The sequence below is a fragment of the Phallusia mammillata genome, chromosome 8 (assembly GCF_965637545.1).
Source record: "Phallusia mammillata chromosome 8, kaPhaMamm4.hap1.1, whole genome shotgun sequence".
NCBI lineage: Eukaryota > Metazoa > Chordata > Ascidiacea > Phlebobranchia > Ascidiidae > Phallusia > Phallusia mammillata.
In genome coordinates, this window is record NC_137259.1 from 18,084,464 (window position 1) to 18,106,211 (window position 21,748).

General features: G+C 34.8%; 1 protein-coding gene across 1 annotated transcript; it reads right to left on the bottom strand.

The window, feature by feature from the left end:
* Positions 1–79: 79 nt before the first annotated feature.
* On the bottom strand, positions 80–21,571 carry LOC145204034 (phospholipid-transporting ATPase ABCA3-like). The gene is made up of 37 exons (XM_080076438.1): positions 21,281–21,571; positions 20,950–21,125; positions 20,542–20,661; positions 20,221–20,355; positions 19,933–20,128; positions 19,465–19,565; positions 18,953–19,081; positions 18,618–18,721; positions 18,030–18,146; positions 17,847–17,964; positions 17,359–17,532; positions 15,188–15,255; positions 14,769–14,882; positions 14,216–14,398; positions 13,701–13,830; positions 13,054–13,208; positions 12,592–12,747; positions 12,156–12,336; positions 11,724–11,806; positions 11,165–11,361; positions 10,500–10,645; positions 9,939–10,045; positions 9,695–9,791; positions 9,234–9,335; positions 8,912–9,040; positions 8,336–8,522; positions 7,457–7,661; positions 6,846–7,059; positions 6,267–6,419; positions 5,644–5,825; positions 5,055–5,186; positions 2,531–2,719; positions 2,056–2,243; positions 1,567–1,737; positions 1,159–1,343; positions 915–1,003; positions 80–471 (listed from the first exon to the last, which is right to left on the bottom strand). The coding sequence occupies exons 1-37, from the start codon at positions 21,451–21,453 to the stop codon at positions 331–333; spliced, it is 5,427 nt and encodes a 1,808-aa protein (XP_079932564.1). The 5' UTR covers positions 21,454–21,571; the 3' UTR covers positions 80–330.
* Between the last annotated feature and the right edge of the window lie 177 nt (positions 21,572–21,748).

Sequence of the window (21,748 nt, forward strand, 5' to 3'; positions counted from 1 at the left end):
GTTACTTGTACAGAACTGGCTGAAAAATATGACTTTTGTGATAGAACCGGCTGACAAACAATTTGATTCCCACCACTGGTGCAAACCATTTTACTTTATTACTTTCGCAACAAAAATTAGGATAGTATTCATGGACATTACACTCTAGTTTGTATGTAAATGGAGTTTGCTTGATCAAAGTGTCATAAGCCAAACACATATTGGGAACACTGCAATAAACTAAACAATACCATAACATCGCCTAAGATTGACTCCTAATTGCACAGTGGATGCAGAGGAACTGTCATGAAGAGAGTAACATTGCACTTTGTAGAAAACAATAAAATAAACTCAAGCATGAGACTCATGATGATCAGTAGCCTCTCTCTGCCATCGAACCAGGCTAAGAAATACTTGTTCCAGCGTGGTTTGGGAGACGGTGTAGTCGTACAAGTTCAGCTGCTGTTTGATGCTTTCCATTACTTTGAATACCTGCAACATTATGCGTCATTTATAAGGATGGACCAAAACTGCAAATGTTCTGTATGGTCGGGCACGGAGCATCTCATGCTAATGTTCGGAACATTGTGACATCACAACCATTCCCTATTTCACGCCAGTTTTGTGTTTTTCCTTGGTCCCGTATGTCACCAGCGGTGTATTAAGCTTTACAGACATACGTGTTTTCCACCATCTAACGCATTTAAAAAACAGTCATTTTCGTTCCTGGACACCCTTTCGAACACCAGTTCCTATGTTAGCAGGGCATGAATATGCAAATTTAATGCTTGGGTCAGTTTGTGCAACTATAAGTATCAAAAACAGTGATACTCCAACGAACACAAGCACTGGCTTGGCTCAGCCATAGTTATAACTTAATATCCATATAATTGGAATTATGTGAACATGTTTATAATGTAAACAAGGATTCTTACCTCTGAAAGTTTGAGTTGTATTTTTCCTGATAGACATTGTGGGACATGATAAGTCAGCAAACCAGGGTGTTCATCTTTTAAAGTGCAACCTGCAACAACAAATAAACATTTAAGTCAATGATATGCATCCACAGAATGATGACACCAAACTCAATAACATTTGTGATCAGCTAATTGCCACCACATCAGTAGTTTAGAGTTGACCCTGAAATTAAATGCACTGACATATTATACATAGTTGTACCAGGGAATTTAGTATCCATCAGATGTTTAGCTGTAGATGAATCTCCAGCAGTCGATGCCATCTTGATCTCAATGGTGTAACCCTGACTGAATCTGTTCTTCAAATGTTGAGGTCCACCCAGGCACCTCAGCTGTCCGTTCACCATGATCGCTATTCTCGTGCACAAAGCCTCACATTCTTCCATGCTGTAAAGAAAACAATAAATATTTATAACTTGACAGAAAACATGAATACTTTTGCACATATGCTTTTGATAAATGTCATTTTAACTTAAAACAAGCCCCAGTGTTTATACATTATGGTTGATTGATAGTTAATCAAAGGCAACATGTCTTAAATTGGTAAACATCAAGGTTCTTTTCAAGTCCAGCATTTCTGAGGTCAGATTATTTTTAAAATGTAGCTGACCTGTGCGAAGTGATGACAATGGAACAACCACTAGCTCTGACATCAGCGAGAGCATCCCATAACATCCTTCGAGCTCCTGGATCCATTCCTGTGCTCGGCTCATCCAGTAAAACAACTGGGGGATTTCCCACAAGTGCGATGGCAGTGCTCAATTTTCGTTTATTACCTCCACTGAAAATATAAAGTTTTAACTAGACTAACAAAATAGACATATTTTGTTCCAAAGTATAGTTTAATAGTTTGCCCCTATTGTCTATCAATTTTGGTAGTATGTCCCACATGTCTACCAAAATTCTCCTATTTTATGGTTACTATATTATTTTATATTTGGCAAAAGGTTCTTAGATGTATAAACACAATACAATACAATGTAAAGGCGTCTTAACATATTATAAGACACCATCAAATAACTAACCACTACATCACCAAAGGACATGGGTAGGAAACAAACTTGGCTGATAATGTGGCTTTTCTGATTTTCGACGTTACCTGTATGTCCCACATGTCTTGTCCAAGTATTGTTCAAAATGTAGAATCCCACCGAGACTTTCAACGCAGGCCGGTATGTCGATTTCTGGAACTCCTCGAAGTCGAGCGAACATCCGAAGTGTTTCTGCTCCTGTCATTTGCTCAATCAGGCCATCGAACTGCGGACAGTAACCCATCCTTTGCTGGACCTGAATAAAAAAACAAACCGCAGAAAATTTACTAATAATTTAGAAACTTGCTGAAACTAATATTGGCAAAATTATTTGTTTGTATTTTCTGCCAGGCTAAAACAGGCCGACATGTCAAATCAAAGTGCGTTTTAACACTGTAAGCAACTAAACAGTAGTTTTTTTGCAAAGAAAATTACTAAATGCCTTTTATGTCCCAAACGAAAGCAGCAACTGAAACTAAACTGTTTAAGCCAAATTACAAAACTTTCTTAGGATCTCAATAGCAAAGATGTAGCACAGTTTACCTTTCTTAAATCCTTTTGAATGTCGTATCCATCAAGATATGCTGTCCCACTTGTTGATTTATAATCTCCAGTTAACATCTTGAATGTGGTGGTTTTGCCTGCTCCATTTATTCCCAACAAACCAAAGCACTCCGCCTCAGGTATACCAAGACACAAACCGTCCACAGCAACAAGGTTACGATCATAAATCTACAAAGTGAATCAAGATATTAGGGCACATAATTATTGTGCTTCTCTGTGACATGTTTTTCTTGCAACAGAAACATTATATAAAATGGGTGTAACTGATGTGGCCCTTCATATCACTGATGATGGCATGTCGCTTTTTTACGTCTAGCCGGTATTTTTATCATTAAACTAAGAAACATTATAGTTTGGATAGCTTTTTCTAAAGCCACCATTTTGTGGATTTTGTAAAAATAGAGCCTGTATTTTAATACATAGGCTCTAGTTACATTGTTGCAAAAATACTGCTTTTCTGATAGAACAATTAAGATTTCAAAGGATTATTTTGTAGCAAACTTTACCAGTAGTGTTCCATTTTAACAGTATTATTATGGGTCCCCTTCCCTGAAGGGGACACATATTGATTTTACTCAAAATGTTTTTTCTTTTTTTCTTTATTTTTCTTCTCCCCAAAGTTTGTCCGACTCATTTTTCTATTAAATCCTTGATGGATTTGGCTGAAATTTACACAGATGATAGATGTAGTTATGTAGATGTGCATTCCACTTTGTTTTTGTTGATAACCCCAGTATTTACCCCGCTAGCCCCCTAAAATGGGTATTTTTTCCCCGAAGTTTGTCCTACTCGTTTTTCCATCAAATGTTTGATGGATTTGGCTGAAATTTACACAGATGGTAGATGTAGTTATGTAGATGTGCATCCCACTTTGTTTTTGTTGATAACCCTAGTATTTACCCCGCTAGCCCCCTAAAATGGGTATTTGTTCCCCGAAGTTTGTCCGACTCGTTTTTCCATCAAATGTTTGATGGATTTGGCTGAAATTTACACAGATGGTAGATGTAGTGATGTAGATGTGCATCCCGCTTTGTTTTTGTTGATAACCCCAGCATTTACCACGCTAGCCCCATAAAATGGGTATTTCCCCCCGAAGTTTGTCTGACTCGTTTTGCTATCAAATGTTTGATGGATTCGGCTGAAATTTACACAGATGGTAGATGTAGTTATGTAGATGTGCATCCCGCTTTGTTTTTGTTGATAACCCTAGTATTTACCCCGCTAGCCCCTAAAATGTTTTTTCCCCGAAGTTTGTCTGACTCGTTTTGCCATCAAATGCTTAATGGATTTGGCTGAAATTTACACAGATGGTAGATGTAGTTATGTAGATGTGCATCCCACTTTGTTTTTGTTGATAACCCCAGTATTTACCCCGCTAGCCCCCTAAAATGGGTATTTTTTCCCCGAAGTTTGTCCGACTCGTTTTTCCATCAAATGTTTGATGGATTCGGCTGAAATTTACACAGATGGTAGATGTAGTGATGTAGATGTGCATCCCGCTTTGTTTTTGTTGATAACCCCAGCATTTACCACGCTAGCCCCATAAAATGGGTATTTCCCCCCGAAGTTTGTCTGACTCGTTTTTCTATCAAATGTTTGATGGATTCGGCTGAAATTTACACAGATGGTAGATGTAGTTATGTAGATGTGCATCCCGCTTTGTTTTTGTTGATAACCCTAGTATTTACCCCGCTAGCCCCTAAAATGTTTTTTCCCCGAAGTTTGTCTGACTCGTTTTGCCATCAAATGCTTAATGGATGTGGCTGAAACTTATACAGATGGTAGATATAGTTATGTAGATGTGCATCCCTCTTTGTTTGTCTGGATATCCCTAGTATTTACCCCGTTAGCCCCCTAAAAGTGGTGAGTTTGTAAACAATGTCAGAATTGGCTAAAATTTGGATAGCTTGTAAAGTATGCCAATTATCGTTATTGCGCCATTGCAGTTCGGGGGTTGTTAACAGCCCTTTGACGTCAGAAACATTACCGGTTGTTGCTCAAAACACCTCTAGTGGTTGAAATTTTAAACGTTGGCAGATTGGACTGAAATTTTGCAGTACTATTGATTGAGTCATTGTGGTTTCCTACTTTTAAGTTTGTGTGTGTTGAACCTCAATTAGTTATCCTACTAGCCCCCTAAAATGAGTGTTTTAATTTAAATAGTTTTTACTCCATATAGCATATTTAAATATGCACAGTACCAATCACTGTGTTTGTCTTCACAATACCAAACTTACTCATTGTTATCTAATGAAATGGATTATCAACAACTTTGCATGTGTGGGGACCCATGAGTTTTTGCTTGCAGAAACAACCAAGGTTATGAAAGACAGTGGATGGTATGGGACCCAATACAAAATAAGCATAGGAAATATATTTATGTTTTAAAATAGATCATAGTGTATGTGCAAGGGCAATATGTGCTAAGCCACCCTTCTAGTTTTTGCTGTAATGTATTAAAATTTAATGTACTAAAGTTTTTACAAATGAGGATGATTTGTACCTTGGTGAGGTTTTGAAGAATCAATCGGTCTGTTGTCACCAACTGTGGCATCAAAGTTGAATTAATCCGATTTCTTTCAACTACAACGTCTTCATCTTCAACTAAACTTTCCCAAGTAGGTCCACCATTTCCCTGAACAAAGTTTGAGTTTAAGAAGACAAACAAGTAATATGACTTTACTGCTATTGTTTAGTACAGTGGTGCCAAAACTTTTTCAAAAATTCCACACTTAGCAATTCAAAACATTTTCATTCCTACATAATAAACTACATAGTAGATGCTAAACCATACAAAGATCATTTAAAATTGGGTGTTTCATCAACTTTACAGGTCATATTCACAAACCTAAAGTGTCTGTTTACAATCCACTTGAACAAATTAAAGTAAATTACTTCCTAGTTGGGAACCACTGGTTTAGAATTTTGTAGCAATTAGGTGTAATTTAAGCAATTTTCTTTTGCACAATCTAAAAGTTATTAGACTTTTACACACCTAAATGGATACAAAAATCACATTTACATCAAGAAACAGGACAATGAAGTGCCTTCACACACCGTTAAACAGAGAAAACATAGTCAAAACCATATACCTGTTTGTTTTTGCAGCAGTACAAAGTACGTAATAAATCCATGCAGAAGTTGGTAGGAAATAAGTTGAATTCAATTATGTAAAGAATGATGAAAAACAATAAACCCTGAGCAGCGAGAAACACCACAAATCTGCCAACACCGTATTGCTCCCATGCAAGAAAGTCAGTTTGATATGTGATGTCTGTTTGAAAGAGATTTACAGAGAGATTTTATTTTCAGGAAGCAAATGCTCAAAACTAAAAATTTTGGTAAAGCATCATACAAAGTGGTGGGATTCAGCCAGTTCGCAACAGTTCTATAGAACCGTCTCACGAAATTTTATTAAATCAGCGAACCGGTTAGCATTACTGGTTACTGTCAATGGACTTTTTGTAACAGAACCGGCTAAAAAATATGATGTTTGTGATAGAACCGGATGTCAAAAAATTTGAATCCCACCACTGGTCACACCCTAACGAATCCAATGCAACAATTCTAGTTACAGATTAATGCTCAACCAAAGCTTTCAGTAAAATTGAATCAGTCTGTGTTTTCGGTTATCACTGTAACAGAACAGAAAAATCTATTTTGCCACTATAACGGCATCATATATTATTTAATATAACTAACAAATATAGCTTACTTTCTAAATGGCAGATGTATTCATAGACAGGGTTTTGTGTGCAAATGTTCACCATCTTGTCGTTAGCATAGAGATCAGCAAGACCTTGACCCAAGCAATACTGAGGCATGAAAAGAAAAACCCAGTCGAGAATGTCGGCTGCATGACCCAAGTCTGAAAAATGAAACAGATTTGTTGAAAGGAACAGTCCATATAACTGTGTAATGTTTGTGTGTAAAATACAAAGATGTATTTTTGGGCCTGTACAAGGCCTTTGGGTAAAAAGTAAAAAAATCTTTTAAAATGTGATGTTTAAAACTAAAGCTAGTTAAAAAAAATTTTATTTTTTTCTTATACATTGAAGAAATAATTATACAGAATAGACAAATATTTTGCCAAATTTGTATGCTCAACACAAAAAAATATTAGGGTTTTGGTTGTGGATCTATTTAGGTGATCTTTTTGGTCATGCAACACCAAAAAATATACCAGAATCAAAAAAGCATTGCTAAAAAAGTTAAAGTAAGGCAATGCTAAAAATATTCCACTCAATATGTACCATTAGCACAAATCTATTGCAGGAAAAAGTTGTTTTCTTACTTAACAATCGCAGGATGTTGATGGTAATGATTGAGGCCAGCCCGGTTATTATGTTGAGTATCGTAATCCGCACCAGTCCAGTAGATGGGACGGTGAATAGAAATGATAGACAGTACATGAGTGGAAGCGATGCCCAGCAATACAAAGCAAATATCAACAGACAGATGCCAGAATGAGCGGAGAACTCTTTTACAGAGAGAGCAAAGAACATAACCTGCAAAAAAGTGATTAACATGTTAATTCCATTCTTATGAACAAATTGTGACACACTTAACTTGAACTTATATGTTATATGGTTAAAAAAACTTATACCTGTTCACAAACCTAACTGCCTACTTAAAATATACTGCCATAAAATAGATGGACAAAATCAAGACTTAAAGTTAGGATTAACAAAGCTATGCCGGTATATTTTCAAAATTTAGAATACTCCAGAAATAAACTTAGACTAAAGAATGTCTTTTCAACAACAAACAAGTATTCAAAGTCACCAACTACATAAAATCTTTATGAAAGTTACATAATACTTCGCTACCCTTGGCCATAATTGCTGCATTGGTCAATTTTGTGTCAAATTCCACTAATATACATTTACAGTTTCAATCACTTACCATTGTGAGAATGCATGGTATCATAAAGTTGATAAAATCCCACAGAAATGCTGAAAACCAGAAACAAAATGGATCGACTCCAGCGAGGGTTTGAAGTAACGACGAACGATCCACTCTCTCTCGAACCAGAAACAAACAAAATGAGGCAGCAAGGAATGAAAATCCCAAAACTATGTTGAAAGCAATTAAGAATCCTGATAAAGACCTGAAAAAAGAATTAATTTACAAAGTGGTTGGTGTAATTTAGAAACTATTCATCACATTTGTTAAACCATCAATCACCATGGAGTCATATCGATTATGCCTTTTGGTCAAATTTATTCCTCAAAAAATGTATGCATAAGCAATTTTGTTGTTTTCCGAACTGTGGTTCTCAACCTTATACGGATAGCATACCACCTGACTACTTTTCTATCACTGGTTAATACCTAAGTTTGAAATTTTGTTTGAATGCCTAGTCCAGTGGTTCTCAAACTTTTTTATTGTCGAGGCCAAATGGTATTGTTTAAGTGTGTAGAGAGCCGCAAAAAATGAAACCTTGAGAAAATCACTAAAGATTATTACTTTGAAAGCTAAAATAGCAATGTTTGGTGGTGGTCTGGTGCGAGCCGCAAAATAGGTAGTTGGGAGCCGCATGCGGCCCCAAAAACCGAGTTTGAGAACCACTGGCCTAGTCCAAGAGATGGGTTTATTTTTCTTGATTACATGAGTTTCACCTAAAACAGGGCTCAGTTGGGTCATTTAAGTTGCAATTTTCGATCTGACATATATGGGATATGACAGAAAGCTACTAGTGCACCACCAGAAAAGCTACATGGTATACACACTACAGTTTGAGAACCACTGCTCTACTATCAACTAAATTTTAAAGACTCCTACCCTATCAGTTGTTCCTCGATCCGATTGGTTGAGTTCCTTGGCAATGGATCATTTATAAGTTTCATTGTGAAGTTTGGTTGCTTAATAACTAATCGGATGTAAGCTTGGTCCATATAAGCCAGTGAGCTAGCTGGAGTATGATATGCCTGGTCGTTAAACCAAGCCACATTCTTTGATGTATTGGTTTCTGTAAACAAAACAGCAAAACTTATGTGTTTACCATAAATGCGTTATGCTCTCAATGAGTCCCCCAGTGAGGAACATGTTTTGTTGCGAGTATGTTGGTTCATTTTTTGCTTGATCTTTTCAACTTTAGGCACTTGGCTTTAATTTAGCACATCAGGCTTGCTGGGTTGGAACAATGCTACAAAAGTCTATTGCTCATGCAAACATTAGTGGTTGAGGCAGGATTGGAACCCACAGCCTTGTGAGCACAGAATGGTTGTGCTAACCACTCGACCGTAAATATTTAATAAGTTGTGAACATTTCCACACAACTAGTGAAAGTAAACTGACAGAAACTAGATAAATGCAAATACTATGTTGTAATGTTGTGTCCGATACAGAAATACATACTTGGGTCTGAGTGAAATGATGCTGATATTAGATTATCTGAGTTGAAGTCACCACCCTCCATTTCATATCTGTCAGACAACCACTGCTGCAAACTCCCATCTGTAACTTCTGACACTGTTTCCAAAGATCCTAAAAATATAATAATTATTTTTGTTGAAAATTTTAACCAAAGCACAAGTAGCAATAAAATAGTGTTCCACACACACTTTCTTAGGATATATTCACTCATTGGTTGACCACTTTATTAAGGTCAAAAAAACTTTTAAGTAATTAGATCTTTTTCCTTACAGAGTATAGTTACTGGCCCAATTTACAAACTTACCAAACTGTTGTGTATAGGAGTAACTCATTGAATCTACAAATCTTCCATCAGGTGATTTTGTAAAATATACAAAGTTTTCTCCGTAAGCATCCAGTGTGAGATCTAACATTATCAGAAAAAGCAAATATTATACTATTGGAAAATAATAACAAGCACAAAAGTATTGTGTGAACTGAATAATAAATGTTTGGCTATTGTAAGTCATAAGCCTCAAGATATAAAAACAAATATAAAACCTTTGCATTATCTATATTGTTGTGTAGGGATTGTAAATCTTAAATGTACCTTTACATAACGAAAAATTTTTGGGTAATCACATATTCCAGTTAATTGTCATAAATTCCAAGCTTGTTGTTTGTTGTAAAAGTGTCAAAATGATCGCATAATCCAGTTAAATGCACAAAAAGCTTGGCAAGTTGCCCTTAACCTATTGCCTGTTTCACAAATAATATGAGGCTTACCCAATGGTGTGTTGTCTTGTTCGAAAGGTGGAAACTTGGCATTGATAATTGCGATGATGCCAAACACAACTGGAACAAGAAGTTGTGCAATTGCAACCTTAAGAAACAAAATCAAATACTTACCCAAGTTGTTATTTGAATGCTACTTAATGTAACGCTGAACAAAAATTTAAAAGACATTTAGTGTGACTGTGTAATTCGATTAAGGAAAGATAAAATTGAAATTTTGATGTTTCCTTTTCACCTTAAAGTTCCTTTTTGAGTGCAGAACTCGCTTGATGAACAATCCATAAAACTGCTGCAGCCACAGTCGAATACCAGTGTTATACTGCAGTGATGAGTGGAGGTAACCTGAATGTAAGAAAAATCCATGAATTCAAATAAACAGAAGAAATAGATTTGAATACTGTACAATGCATCAACCAACAATCTATAAACTCTTGGGCCATGTAAATTCATAAATTGTACGATTTTAGGAGCCTGTGGGTGAACCACTGGGTCACTGGGGCCAAAATTTACATCAACCAACTCCAGATAGATAGATATCACACATGTGTCCCTTCTAGGTAAGGGGGTCATATGATTTTACGAGAGGCCTTTACAAAGCTTATTTACGTACACAATACTTGGTACAGCTTTTGGAAAATATTAACGTATATTAAGCTAGTCATGATGGTTGCTTCCACAGGACTTTTACACTTCTTGCTTCTTTACAATTTAAAACAGATTAAAAAACAGAATGACTAGATCAAAAGTGCTCTTACTCAAAGGCATCACAAAGGGAATTTTGATAAAACCAACTTACTTCTGTTTGGGCCCTGCAGTGGAGTATATTGTGTTTCTTCATTCTCTTCTTCTTCCACCATTGAAGATTGCCTGACTTGCTCAGAGCGAGATGTTGACATTCGTCGATTTACAGTTTCCAGTTCACTTTCAGCATCCTGTGTTACTCTATAAAAGACATGACACCACTATTGAAATGTTATTCCACTCCTAAGGCATCAAATCTTCCCTTAAGTCATCCAACTAACAGCCTGTTAACCTTTTTACTCCACATAAGGCAGTAGTTTTCCGTATAGGAAGCCTGCCAAGATAGTCTTTCTTTGTATTACTGAAGTGTAAATTGTCCATTTAGATTTACAAAGCAGTCAGAAAAGGCTCGTTTTAACATTCCTAATTTCTCACACACTTAGCCTATAAATTTTAATCCAGAATATAATCAGTGCGGATTAATTCATTGTTAAAGCATGTATTTCTGGTTCAAGATGTCATCAAGGCTTTCCTTTTTCACACACAAAAAAACGATCAACATAACCTGATTCATTGTAAGACTAAAGTGTTTACTATTAGATTTATAAAAAGCACCTAGAGCGTAATGGTGAAAAACAGGCCCTGATTTTACACATACTCAGCCAATCCAGAATGTAACTGGATGAACAGCACTGAGGTTTAAAAGCAGCAATATTTTACCTGAGAAAGACTTCCTCCATCGTGGTGACTGACGCTCCAAAGTTGACGACTCCTAATTCATTTGCACTTTCCTCCAGATTGCGGAAGAGCTTGGGAAAGTGGGACGTGGAGTTAACAGGGAGGAGGAAGGATACTTCTGCTCCTGCTGTTCTCTCCAGGAAGCACTCGGGCACATGATGTTTAAAGAAGTCGTTTAGCTGTTGATTTACAAAAAAGATTATATAATGTGCCACAATAGGAAAGGACAAATTTTTGTTGGGTGTATCACACAGTCATGCACGTTGATAAGCTGAAATCAATATATTTGTCACCAGGAAATGTAAAACAATAGCATTAACAACTATGTACAGTTGGATTTCATATACTAGTTATTGCATTACATGAGTATTTGTTTGTCATCTCTTGGGCACAGAGTGCGATCAGGATTTACGCAAAGAGCCTTATCAGGCACCACTACAATGAAAAATTTAACACAACCATAAAGCAAACTAATTGGGAACTTGTGGAAAATAAATCAAAAAAGTTTTACTAATATAACCGTGATATTTCAATAGCTGACCTTGCTTATGTCACAGTTGTTGGATTTAGTCAGTACAACATGATATCCCACCCCAAACTTGCCCTTCAGAAACACAGAAGAACCTGAAGGGAAAAACAAATGCAAAATTTTATTTCAACATTTTCTTCTTTTCTACACAGCTTTCTACAGTAGGAACTAATGAGTAAGAAAAACCTTAACCATACACAGTATTTTTTATTCCTGAGCATGAAAAGTAAACTCTTAGTAAAAACAATTAATACAATATTTACAAGTTATGAATGAACAACTGAACCACACGTAACACATTTCTTACAATCATTAATGTTAGAAGGTTTAGGCTGTTCAAGCATTCGATCTGTACTTTTAACCCCTTTACTATGATCTTTTTTGCAAGATCCACTTAAAAATACAATAACGAGTTCAAAACTTGAACTATTTAGCCAAACCCACCAGCGCATCTTAGCTTTCCGTCTGCCATTATTGCGATGCGATCTCCCAACAAATCTGCCTCGTCCATGAAGTGGGTTGATATCAACATAGAACACTTCCTCCTGTATTCCTGTATAACCTCCCAGATTGCTCTTCTTGCTGACGGATCCATTCCTGATGTCGGTTCATCCAGGATCACATACTAAACAAAACGTATATTTATAACTGGGATCAGCCCTAAGCATTAACGCAGACCAGCAATTATGGCACATTCATCCATCAATACTAGTACGCCAGGCCTATTGAAGGTGTTATACCAAATCGGTTGGTCACTGAGTATTCCCAACCCCTTGACACAAGCTTTTTCAGGACTCGCATTCTACCAACCAAGCTACACAGGCTGGCAAATTTCATCTTTTTCTGCCCTCTATTTCTTTTACATACACAAACAATTTACCTTAGGATCAGCTGTTAGTGCGATTCCAACCGATAGTTTCCTTTTCATTCCACCCGACAGTTTCTTGGACTGAACATGCCACTTGTCTTCCAGTTTCAGCATTGCAACTGTTGATTGACTGCATTCCTTGGCTTCTTTGCTGGTGCATCCTTTTAACTGTAAAGCAGAAAAAGGACAAATCAAGTAAATGGTTTAAAAAGTTACCAACAAAAAATTGTGAAAGGCTACATGACATGATTTGCTGCATATGTATTTGGAAATGGTACAATAATAATAGTCAATTTTTAAAAAAATGGTAAAAATCTGCTTTAAAAATTATTAGCATGTACTAATTAAAATATTGAACAATTTTACTTTATCACAACTACATGTAAATTAGGGCATCAAAATTTGTTTTTACAGCAAAAGAAGTACAAATGGTACAAGTCAAATGACAAAAACTTGAAATATTATAATTCTTACCCTTGCAAAGAAGTACAAGTGTTCATCTACTGTGAGTAGATCAAATAGAATGTTAAATTGTGGACAATATCCAAGAGATTTCCGTACGCCTCCCATGTCTGTCGTAATGCTGTGATCCATCACATAAGCTTCACCACTAGATGGCGGGAAGAATCCTGAGAATATTATGGAATTTTTTAATTGGTCAAAACTTGGCAAAATGACCTGCAGAACTTGACTCACTTACTGACAACGAAACACATATATTTGTAATTAGTGGCATTTTTTTTTAAATGATAGGAATTTTTTTAAAACTTTTTGTAATTGAGAAGAAACAGTCTAAAACTGATATATCTACATTCAACCAAATATGTTGTATTATTTTATTGATAAAAAGATGAACAGGCCTATATTGCAGATGCAAAATGCAAAAATGTTGAATTTTATCCGTGTGGCAAACAAATGTCTTGGTTTAAAACACTTTTCAGAATTAGGAAAAAAAAAAGTCCAAAAACTGATATATCCAGATTCAAATAAAACCAAACGAGTCATATTATTTTAAACACATTTTTGTATATATATACTTGCCCATATTGTAGATCTGAAAAAAATGTTGATTGTTATAAATCTGTGCCGTGAACACATTTTGCATCTACAAGGAAAGTCACCTGTTAACATTGACATGGTCGTTGTTTTTCCAGCTCCATTGTGACCGAGCAAGACGTTGATTTGACCTTCGTACATGTTGAACGTCAAATTGCTGACTGCTACCTTTTCCTTTCCATTTGACTTGAACACCTACCACAAATATTTGTTATTTCTTTCACAGCAAATGATTTAACAACTTCATTGTCCTATAAACCAAAAAATAGCATATTCAGAATTTATATTTAGTCAAAACAAGGTTTTACAATTTTTTTTAGCTTTATTATTTCAAGAGTAGATATGCTTCTCTAAATAACAAACTTCTATAAATAACGCATAGGACATTTTGTATTCTTATTCATTTTAGGTAAGTGTCATTGGCATGAGTAAATAAACAACAGATGTAGACAGCAAATCTTATTAATCCAATTACTAGTGGTAACCGAAAAGGTGCCAAAGTGTACAAAACTTATCACGCCACTAATAGTGAATAATTAACCAATCAAAATCTGCAAGTGCTGCAATTATGTCATAATACCTTTGTGAGGTTTTTGATTTCCACAATTCTTGACAGTTGTGTTGGTTCTTCTTCAAAATAATCATTATGTTGACCAGTGTTAATACATCCATTTTGGAAGCATCCATTTTCGTTGCCCTCAATGTCAATAGAGGTCGCTGATTTTCCCTTTTTCTTGGCAACTCTACCCGTCCAGTAGCTTGGCTGTTGATTGCAAAATACTTGTTACAGTTTAAGTCTAAAGCTCATGCACAATTGAAATTTATTTTTCACACATTGACAAACCGACTTAATAATCATGTTAATTTGAATTTTAGATTAGTGGTTTTTTAACTGTTTAAAGGCAACACAATATTTCTGTAAGTTGCCACATAAAAATATCTAATGCTCTTTATATATACAGTATTATGTCCATAAGATCAGCAACCCAAAATTAAAACTAAAAAAATGTTTTTCGCAAAACAGTGGTTATAACTTCCAAGCAAGGAATGTAAAGCTTTAAGGTTGGAAACCACTGCTCTAAAACCTTGTGATAGGTGTGAACCTTAAGTTAGGAAGTATAGCTTTTACCTACCATGAAAGGGAAATACCAGGGCTTTGGAATTCCATAATCTCCCGGCCAAACACCTTCAATGTAAACAGCAAGCAGCATGTAGAGGACAGCATCAAGCAGTAGCATCAAAAACACCTGAAGATCATTTTGGAAGGCAATTTTAGCGGGGTTTTCGGTTCTACCCTTGTCATATGCAGTAGTACTAGGGAGGACCGCTTGATTTAGTATGACACTTATATTTAGCCTTGGCATACTTTGATTAGGAAGCATAAAGAGTTTTCTGTATGATAATTAAAAAAATAGGGAAAAAGTTAAACTGCTTTTGCACAAAATAGGAAATTTAAAGAATATTTCTAGTTAAAGAACATAAAACATGAAACTTTGACTTGCTGACAAAAAGTAACAACTTGGCAAAAATATTTATTGGAAATTTGACTAACCTCTACCATGGTAAAGTTGTCATCAACAGTTACACCTTTGTGTATGCTGCTCCACTGAAGTCCAGTACCTGAAAAAATGCATACAAAATAATCAATAGGAGCAAACGTACATTTCTAGTAGAAGTAGAATAGAATATAGGAGAGTAGAATATGAAAAAAGGTTATAGGTGGAAATTGTTATCATTTATCATCAACACAACATAATGATTTAACTCGTTGAAGTATTCAGTTGTTTCGATGCACAAGGTATTTTGGTAGTGGTTGTTAGACAGACAAGCAGATATAACAACAAAACCGTGATCATGTTTAATTAATGCATTATCCAGCATACTCAACCAGCAATGTTAGCAAGCCCTTGTACCTGTTTATTTAGCATTAAGCATGTTTAAATGTTTAGGGTTTCAATTATGTTTGAGGATATTATTGAACAAAATTGAGTTTTATTTTCTATTTACAAGTTCTGATAATTTTATTGAAATGTGAAACTTTTTTCTTGATAACATATAATAACCGAAAAGTGACACATTTTCATACAAGGCCCAACTATTTCAACACATTTTTTAGTCAGTTTTTGTTCTGTTGCACTGATTTGGACAGAAATTATAAGACTAGAGCATGAAAATGAGTCATATTATGTCCTGCCTATTCACTGTCACATAAGTGGCATGTCACTATAAAATGAGTTTTGTTGGCTGTTCAATGGATTTGGCCTTAATGGCCTTATTTTTGTATGATTTTTTAATGTTGGACTTTCTAATATTTAGTTTGATGTTTAAGTATATTTTTTGAAGTATTTACAACCTACTGGGTAAAAAATTTTTTTCAAACCTTCTGTACATTACGGAGCATGTTACTTAATTCAACTTTAACTAGAAGGGTGGCTTAGCACATATTGCCCTTGCATATACAATATAACCTATTTTAAAACATAAATATATTTCCTATGCTTATTTTGTATTGGGTCCCATATTAGCCATCGTCTTTTATAACTTCAGGTCGTTTCTGCAGGCAAAAACTCATGGGTCCCCACACATGCAAAGTTGAAAATAATGCAATCCAATAGATAACAATGAGTAAGTTTGGTATTGTGAAGACAAACACAGTGATTGGTACTGTGCATATCTAAATATGCTATATGGAGTAAAAACTATTTAAATTAAAAAAACTCATTTTAGGGGGCTAGTAGGATAACTAATTGAGGTTCCACACACACACAAACTTAAAAGTAGGAAACCACAATGACTCAATCAATAGTACTGCAAAATTTCAGTCCAATCTGCCAACGTTTAAAATTTCAACCACTACAGGTGTTTTGAGAACAACCGTTAATGTTTCTGACGTCAAAGGGCCGTTAACAACCCCCGAACTGCAATGGCGCAATAACGATAATTGGCATACTTTACAAGCTATCCAAAATTTTGCCAATTCTGACATTGTTTCCAAACTCACCCCTTTTAGGGGGCTGGTGGGGTAAATACTAGGGTTATCCGGAAAACAAAGTGGGATGCACATCTACATAACTATATCTACCATCTGTGTAAATTTCAGCCACATCCATCAAACATTTGATAGAAAAACGAGTCGGACCAACTTCGGGGGAAAATACCTATTTTAGGGGGCTAGCGGGGTAAATACTGGGGTTATCAACAAAAACAAAGTGGGATGCACATCTACATAACTACATCTACCATCTGTGTAAATTTCATCCAAATCCATCAAGGATTTGATGGAAAAACGAGTCGGACAAACTTTGGGTAGAAGAAAAAAGAAGAAAAAAAAGAAAAAAAAACAAAAACATTTTGAGTAAAATCAATATGTGTCCCCTTCAGGGAAGGGGACCCATAATTATTTACAATAAAATGTGTTAACAGCATACATGTTTGGCAGATTTAGCTTTGGATAATCTATCTTTCAGGACCATGTCTAGGGTCTTTAAAATGGCAACTAACAAAAGCTCTTCCTAATGTTAAGGTGTTTGTTTGTGCCATGACCCAATGCTGCATGAAAATTGTTTCATGGGGCAATCAACACACCCACTTTGCTAACTAATCTAAGATGCTCCACCCACAGACAGGCATTTACAAAAGGAAACAATGTTTTGTTATTTACCATAATAAACTGTTCATTGAAGCTGAAAAACAACATCATGAGTGACAAAATAAAGTAAATACCTTTTCCTTCAAACATTCCGATTAGTTGACAACCGTTTGCCATAGCAACATTAGAGAATAGACATGATATGACCTTTACTAAATGACTCAACTGGTCATAGTTGTTTTGCATGAACAAATAAGGCATGTATGTCAAACCGTAGAGAACTCCACCTGCTGCTGCCCCAACATTTGCTGTGAACATAATTTTACAAGATTTACTTGACACTGCACAAAAAGTAGACATAGTCACCACCAAATTTGAGAAGTTTTCCCCCCAAAAAAAGTTTTTGAATATATTTTTTTAAACAAACAAAATATTGGATGAAACTTGCAGCGTTAAATATTTAAGCAATAACTCTAGTACTCATAACAATGTACTTACAAAAGTTTTACATTTCCAAGTACAGTACCAATCTTTAATAACTGAACAATGAAAAAAAATTGAACTCATCAACATTTTAATCATAACACTATAATTCAATGTTAACTATTGATATTTGACAAACCTTTTGAGAAAAACACAGATATGAGGAAGCAAAGATTGATGGTGGCAGCAGCAAATAAGATGAGGAACACAAAAACCAGTGTAGCATCAGTTTTGGTTAAAACGCTGCCATGTCTTGTCTGTAGGAAAATACACTTAGTTTAAAATGTTCTCGTGCTATGCAATCATCTTTGTAGTGACTTACAGGGATTTTGTAGAATCCAGCCATAAATATGCATGATATGCATAGAAAGACAAGATATTTGAGAAACCAAGCCAACCAGTGAAGCCAATTCGATAATCCCATCATCATCATATACTCCTGCAACAAAAGTAACATTTATTTAAATGTACAGTGATTATATTGTATTGACCCTTAAGACACCAACACAAAGCTAGGAAAAAAATCAGAAATTTGTTGGTATTCAAGTTTTAAAAGTTTGCAAATGTGTTTACCATCAGGAAGGCAATGATTGATTTAAAAAATTCATTGGTTTAAAAATGCATTAACCAATCTTAACTTATCAGACACTTAAATTGGGTTCAAAATCTTTATTATCATTTCAAAAATACTTGCATTTAAAAAAAAATGACAGAATCTAAGAATGGTTTGTTAAACTTGTTATGCTGAAATTTTCTCCAAAGCTTGGCTAATAACAAACACGAGATCCCATGACCAGAAACTTGATTCTATTGTAAAATGTACAGACAAACAACAATTAAATGACTCAGGGTGGATATTAAAGTTTACTGGGCCTAATGTAAACTACAGGCGTCAGTATACATATCCTACCTTCATTTTTGATTCTTTTTCTTGCACAATGCTTCTCACAATCACAAGTGCAGTGTAGAAATAGCTGAGCATGATCAAAAGTGGCAAAGTACGCTGAATTGCAACTGTAGCAAAAGATAAAAATTCAACAATTAAGTAGTTCTCAGAAATGTACTGTACAAGATATATTTTTGATAACATAGTCCAAAATCAACTGGTTGACTAGCTGGCCCATGTATAATTAGCCACCTGAGAACATACCCCCAATGTAGTAGCAGTACTTTAAAGTTACAATACACCAATTCAACATTTAAATTTAGTTCATATCATACGATTTTTTTCATATTTCTTCTCACCTATAAAGTCATCTTCTAAGTATGGAGGGTAAGGGTATCTTTTCATTGCAAAAGTTGGAGTTTTAAATTCGTGTTTTGAAAATTCACTACCAATCGCCATGTATATTGCATGTTGAAGAGTCAAAAAACCTGCAAAAAGCAAAAAAAAAAAACTTTCTTTCACAATCTTTGGAGCTTTCATAATTATAAATTATGCACCTAAATTGGCACAAATTAAATAAATCACTCTCAAATAAGAGTTATTATCAGAAAAAAATGTGAACATTTTGGCCCCATTACAGGAAACAAATTAACTCCAAATTGCACAGCTATACTCATGCCTACCACAAAATAGATGGTTACCTTTGCATTAAGCTTATAATGATTAAGGAGCACCAGACAACCATTACCTTACTGGTAGTTTAGGGTGGCTGAATGGCAGTATTTTTAATAAATTATATCAAATGTTAGCACTTTTGAATGACTTGCAGAATCATTAATGCCAGTTTTACATTTTGTTTAGTGTTAATTACCTTCTTTATAATATCCAGGTGCTCCACCATATTTGCTTGTTTCTCTTGGTCCAGGAAGTTGAAACAAAGGGTAAAGAGAATGGGTTTTCCAAGTATTTGTTCTGCAAAAAATCAATGCAAATTGTCACAGCGCGAAGTCCAAAACGCTTTAAGTTTTGGTTCAATACAAAGCAGTAATTTAATGTATTTATGGTTGACTTACAACTTGATGAAATTTTTGGCACAAAGTTACAGTAGTTTAATAAAAAACGAAACTACACTATAGCTTATCCGTTGTGAATATATTTTGTGATTTTATGATGACATTCTTAACAGTTTTAGTTCGATTAAGAAATGTTAAATTTAAAAACCACTTGCACTAGATACAGCACAAAACTACCCACAAATTGCCAAAAACTAGGTGAACTTTTTTTAATTTTTTTATTTCACAGAATCCATCAAACATTTAATATTTGCCACAAAACTTACATTCCAGTAAAAGCAGATGCTCCTGCATCGTCAGAATTAATCGGGTCAGCATGAAATCTTAAAACCAGGTCGAGGTTACTTGGTAACGATTTGTTGTCAAACCGTCCTTGGAATATTGCCCCTGCTAATACTTCCTTCAAGTTTGAGTCATTTTTGACAAATGACAGAAAGCTATCTTCTGTTGAAAATGGCATCACTGGCAAAAAAGAAGTTAAACAAAGCTATATTTTATAGTTTTTTTTTGACACAATCCATTTAGCTCACAAAAAATCCTCTATATATCCTTACATTTTACTTTTGTTCCGGCCGTTTCTATAAAGTTATAAAGTTGTTGAATCTGTTTGGTTTTCACCATTGTCTTGTTGTTAAGCATATCTCTGAGTTTTTCAGCATCTTGTGAAGGTAGCCGGGCTAAAATACACTCTACAACAAAAGTTTAGTTAAAAAGTGTTTCTAGAAATGACGTTAGGTCAGGTTCAAAAGAAGTTGTTTTTTATTTCGAGACAAAATTATGCTTAATGGTAAACTTAATGTATATGCATTGGTTAGGTAAAGTATTAGGAATGCAAAGACATGATACAAAGTTGAAATTGTTTATTCGTTTTGTACCTATAGTCTCATTGTTTTGGCTGATCAAATCGTCAAAGTTTTTGTCCATGTAATTGACATAATCATTTGAAAGAAAGGTCTCCTTAAAATCTTGGTTTGGGTCAATGTAGTCCAAAAACCCTGTGACAAAAGCATTTCTTTTTTACAATATTTTTTTTAAACAATATAATTCACCTCATTGATCAAAAACATAGAAATTCCATGTGGCAAATGTATTGTTATGTAAATCATCATTAATGCAAAGTATCAAAAGAGCTTAAACCATGCTTCCAAGACAAAACCAACATGTTGTAGCTACATTTCCTTATTGACACATTGGTGTTCCATTGTAAATTATAATTTGTTTTTGTTTTCAAAATTTTATTTAACAGAAAGCAACTAAATTCAGTTAATTGGTTTTTATTTTACCTAGACCACATTGATTTGCAGCTTCCAGTTTTGAGTTTGTATTTAATTCAGTTTCAACTTTTTTCATGACGTTTGTGACCCACTGAACGTCATCTGGTACATACGCTATTGTCCATACTCCTCCCGCTGGTATCACTTTTTGTTTGAAATTTGGCAAGTCGCTGACAGAAAATTCACTGAAAACAAAGTTTCTCTGTTATTTTGCTAGCATTAAAAATCTTCAAAAAAACTCATTTACTAATAAATTTATATAAATGTCACTTCATAAGTTAATGAACATTTACTGATAATGTATTTGACACAAATTTAAAACCTTTATTTAAGCAATTACCTATAATTTGTCATCTGCTTGTGATTTGTTACTGCAACATTATCTCGAATTATGACCAAAAGTAATGAAAACAGCATTGGCAGAATTAGTTCAAAAACTGTAGCAATTGGTCGGCGTTTTTGCAAAACAAAATTCTTCCATATGAGCAGCGAGAATTGATTAAAAACTCCCATTGTTGATATAAGTCCGACCAACTTGAAAACAGATTTTTGGACAAACAAATTTTCTTTATCTTCTAAACATATTTTATCTGTCCAAAAACATGTCTATTAGTTACCCACCTAACGGCAATTGACTCAATCTATGACTAATACCATCAACTATTACAACACTGTAACAAATAATAGAAACTTTTACACCAAAAACCAGTTAAATTACAAATTTGCTTCTTTATTCTTACTGTAGCTTAACTTTGTACAACCCTACTATTACCAAACACAAACCCTACTACAGATAAAGATTTGCCAA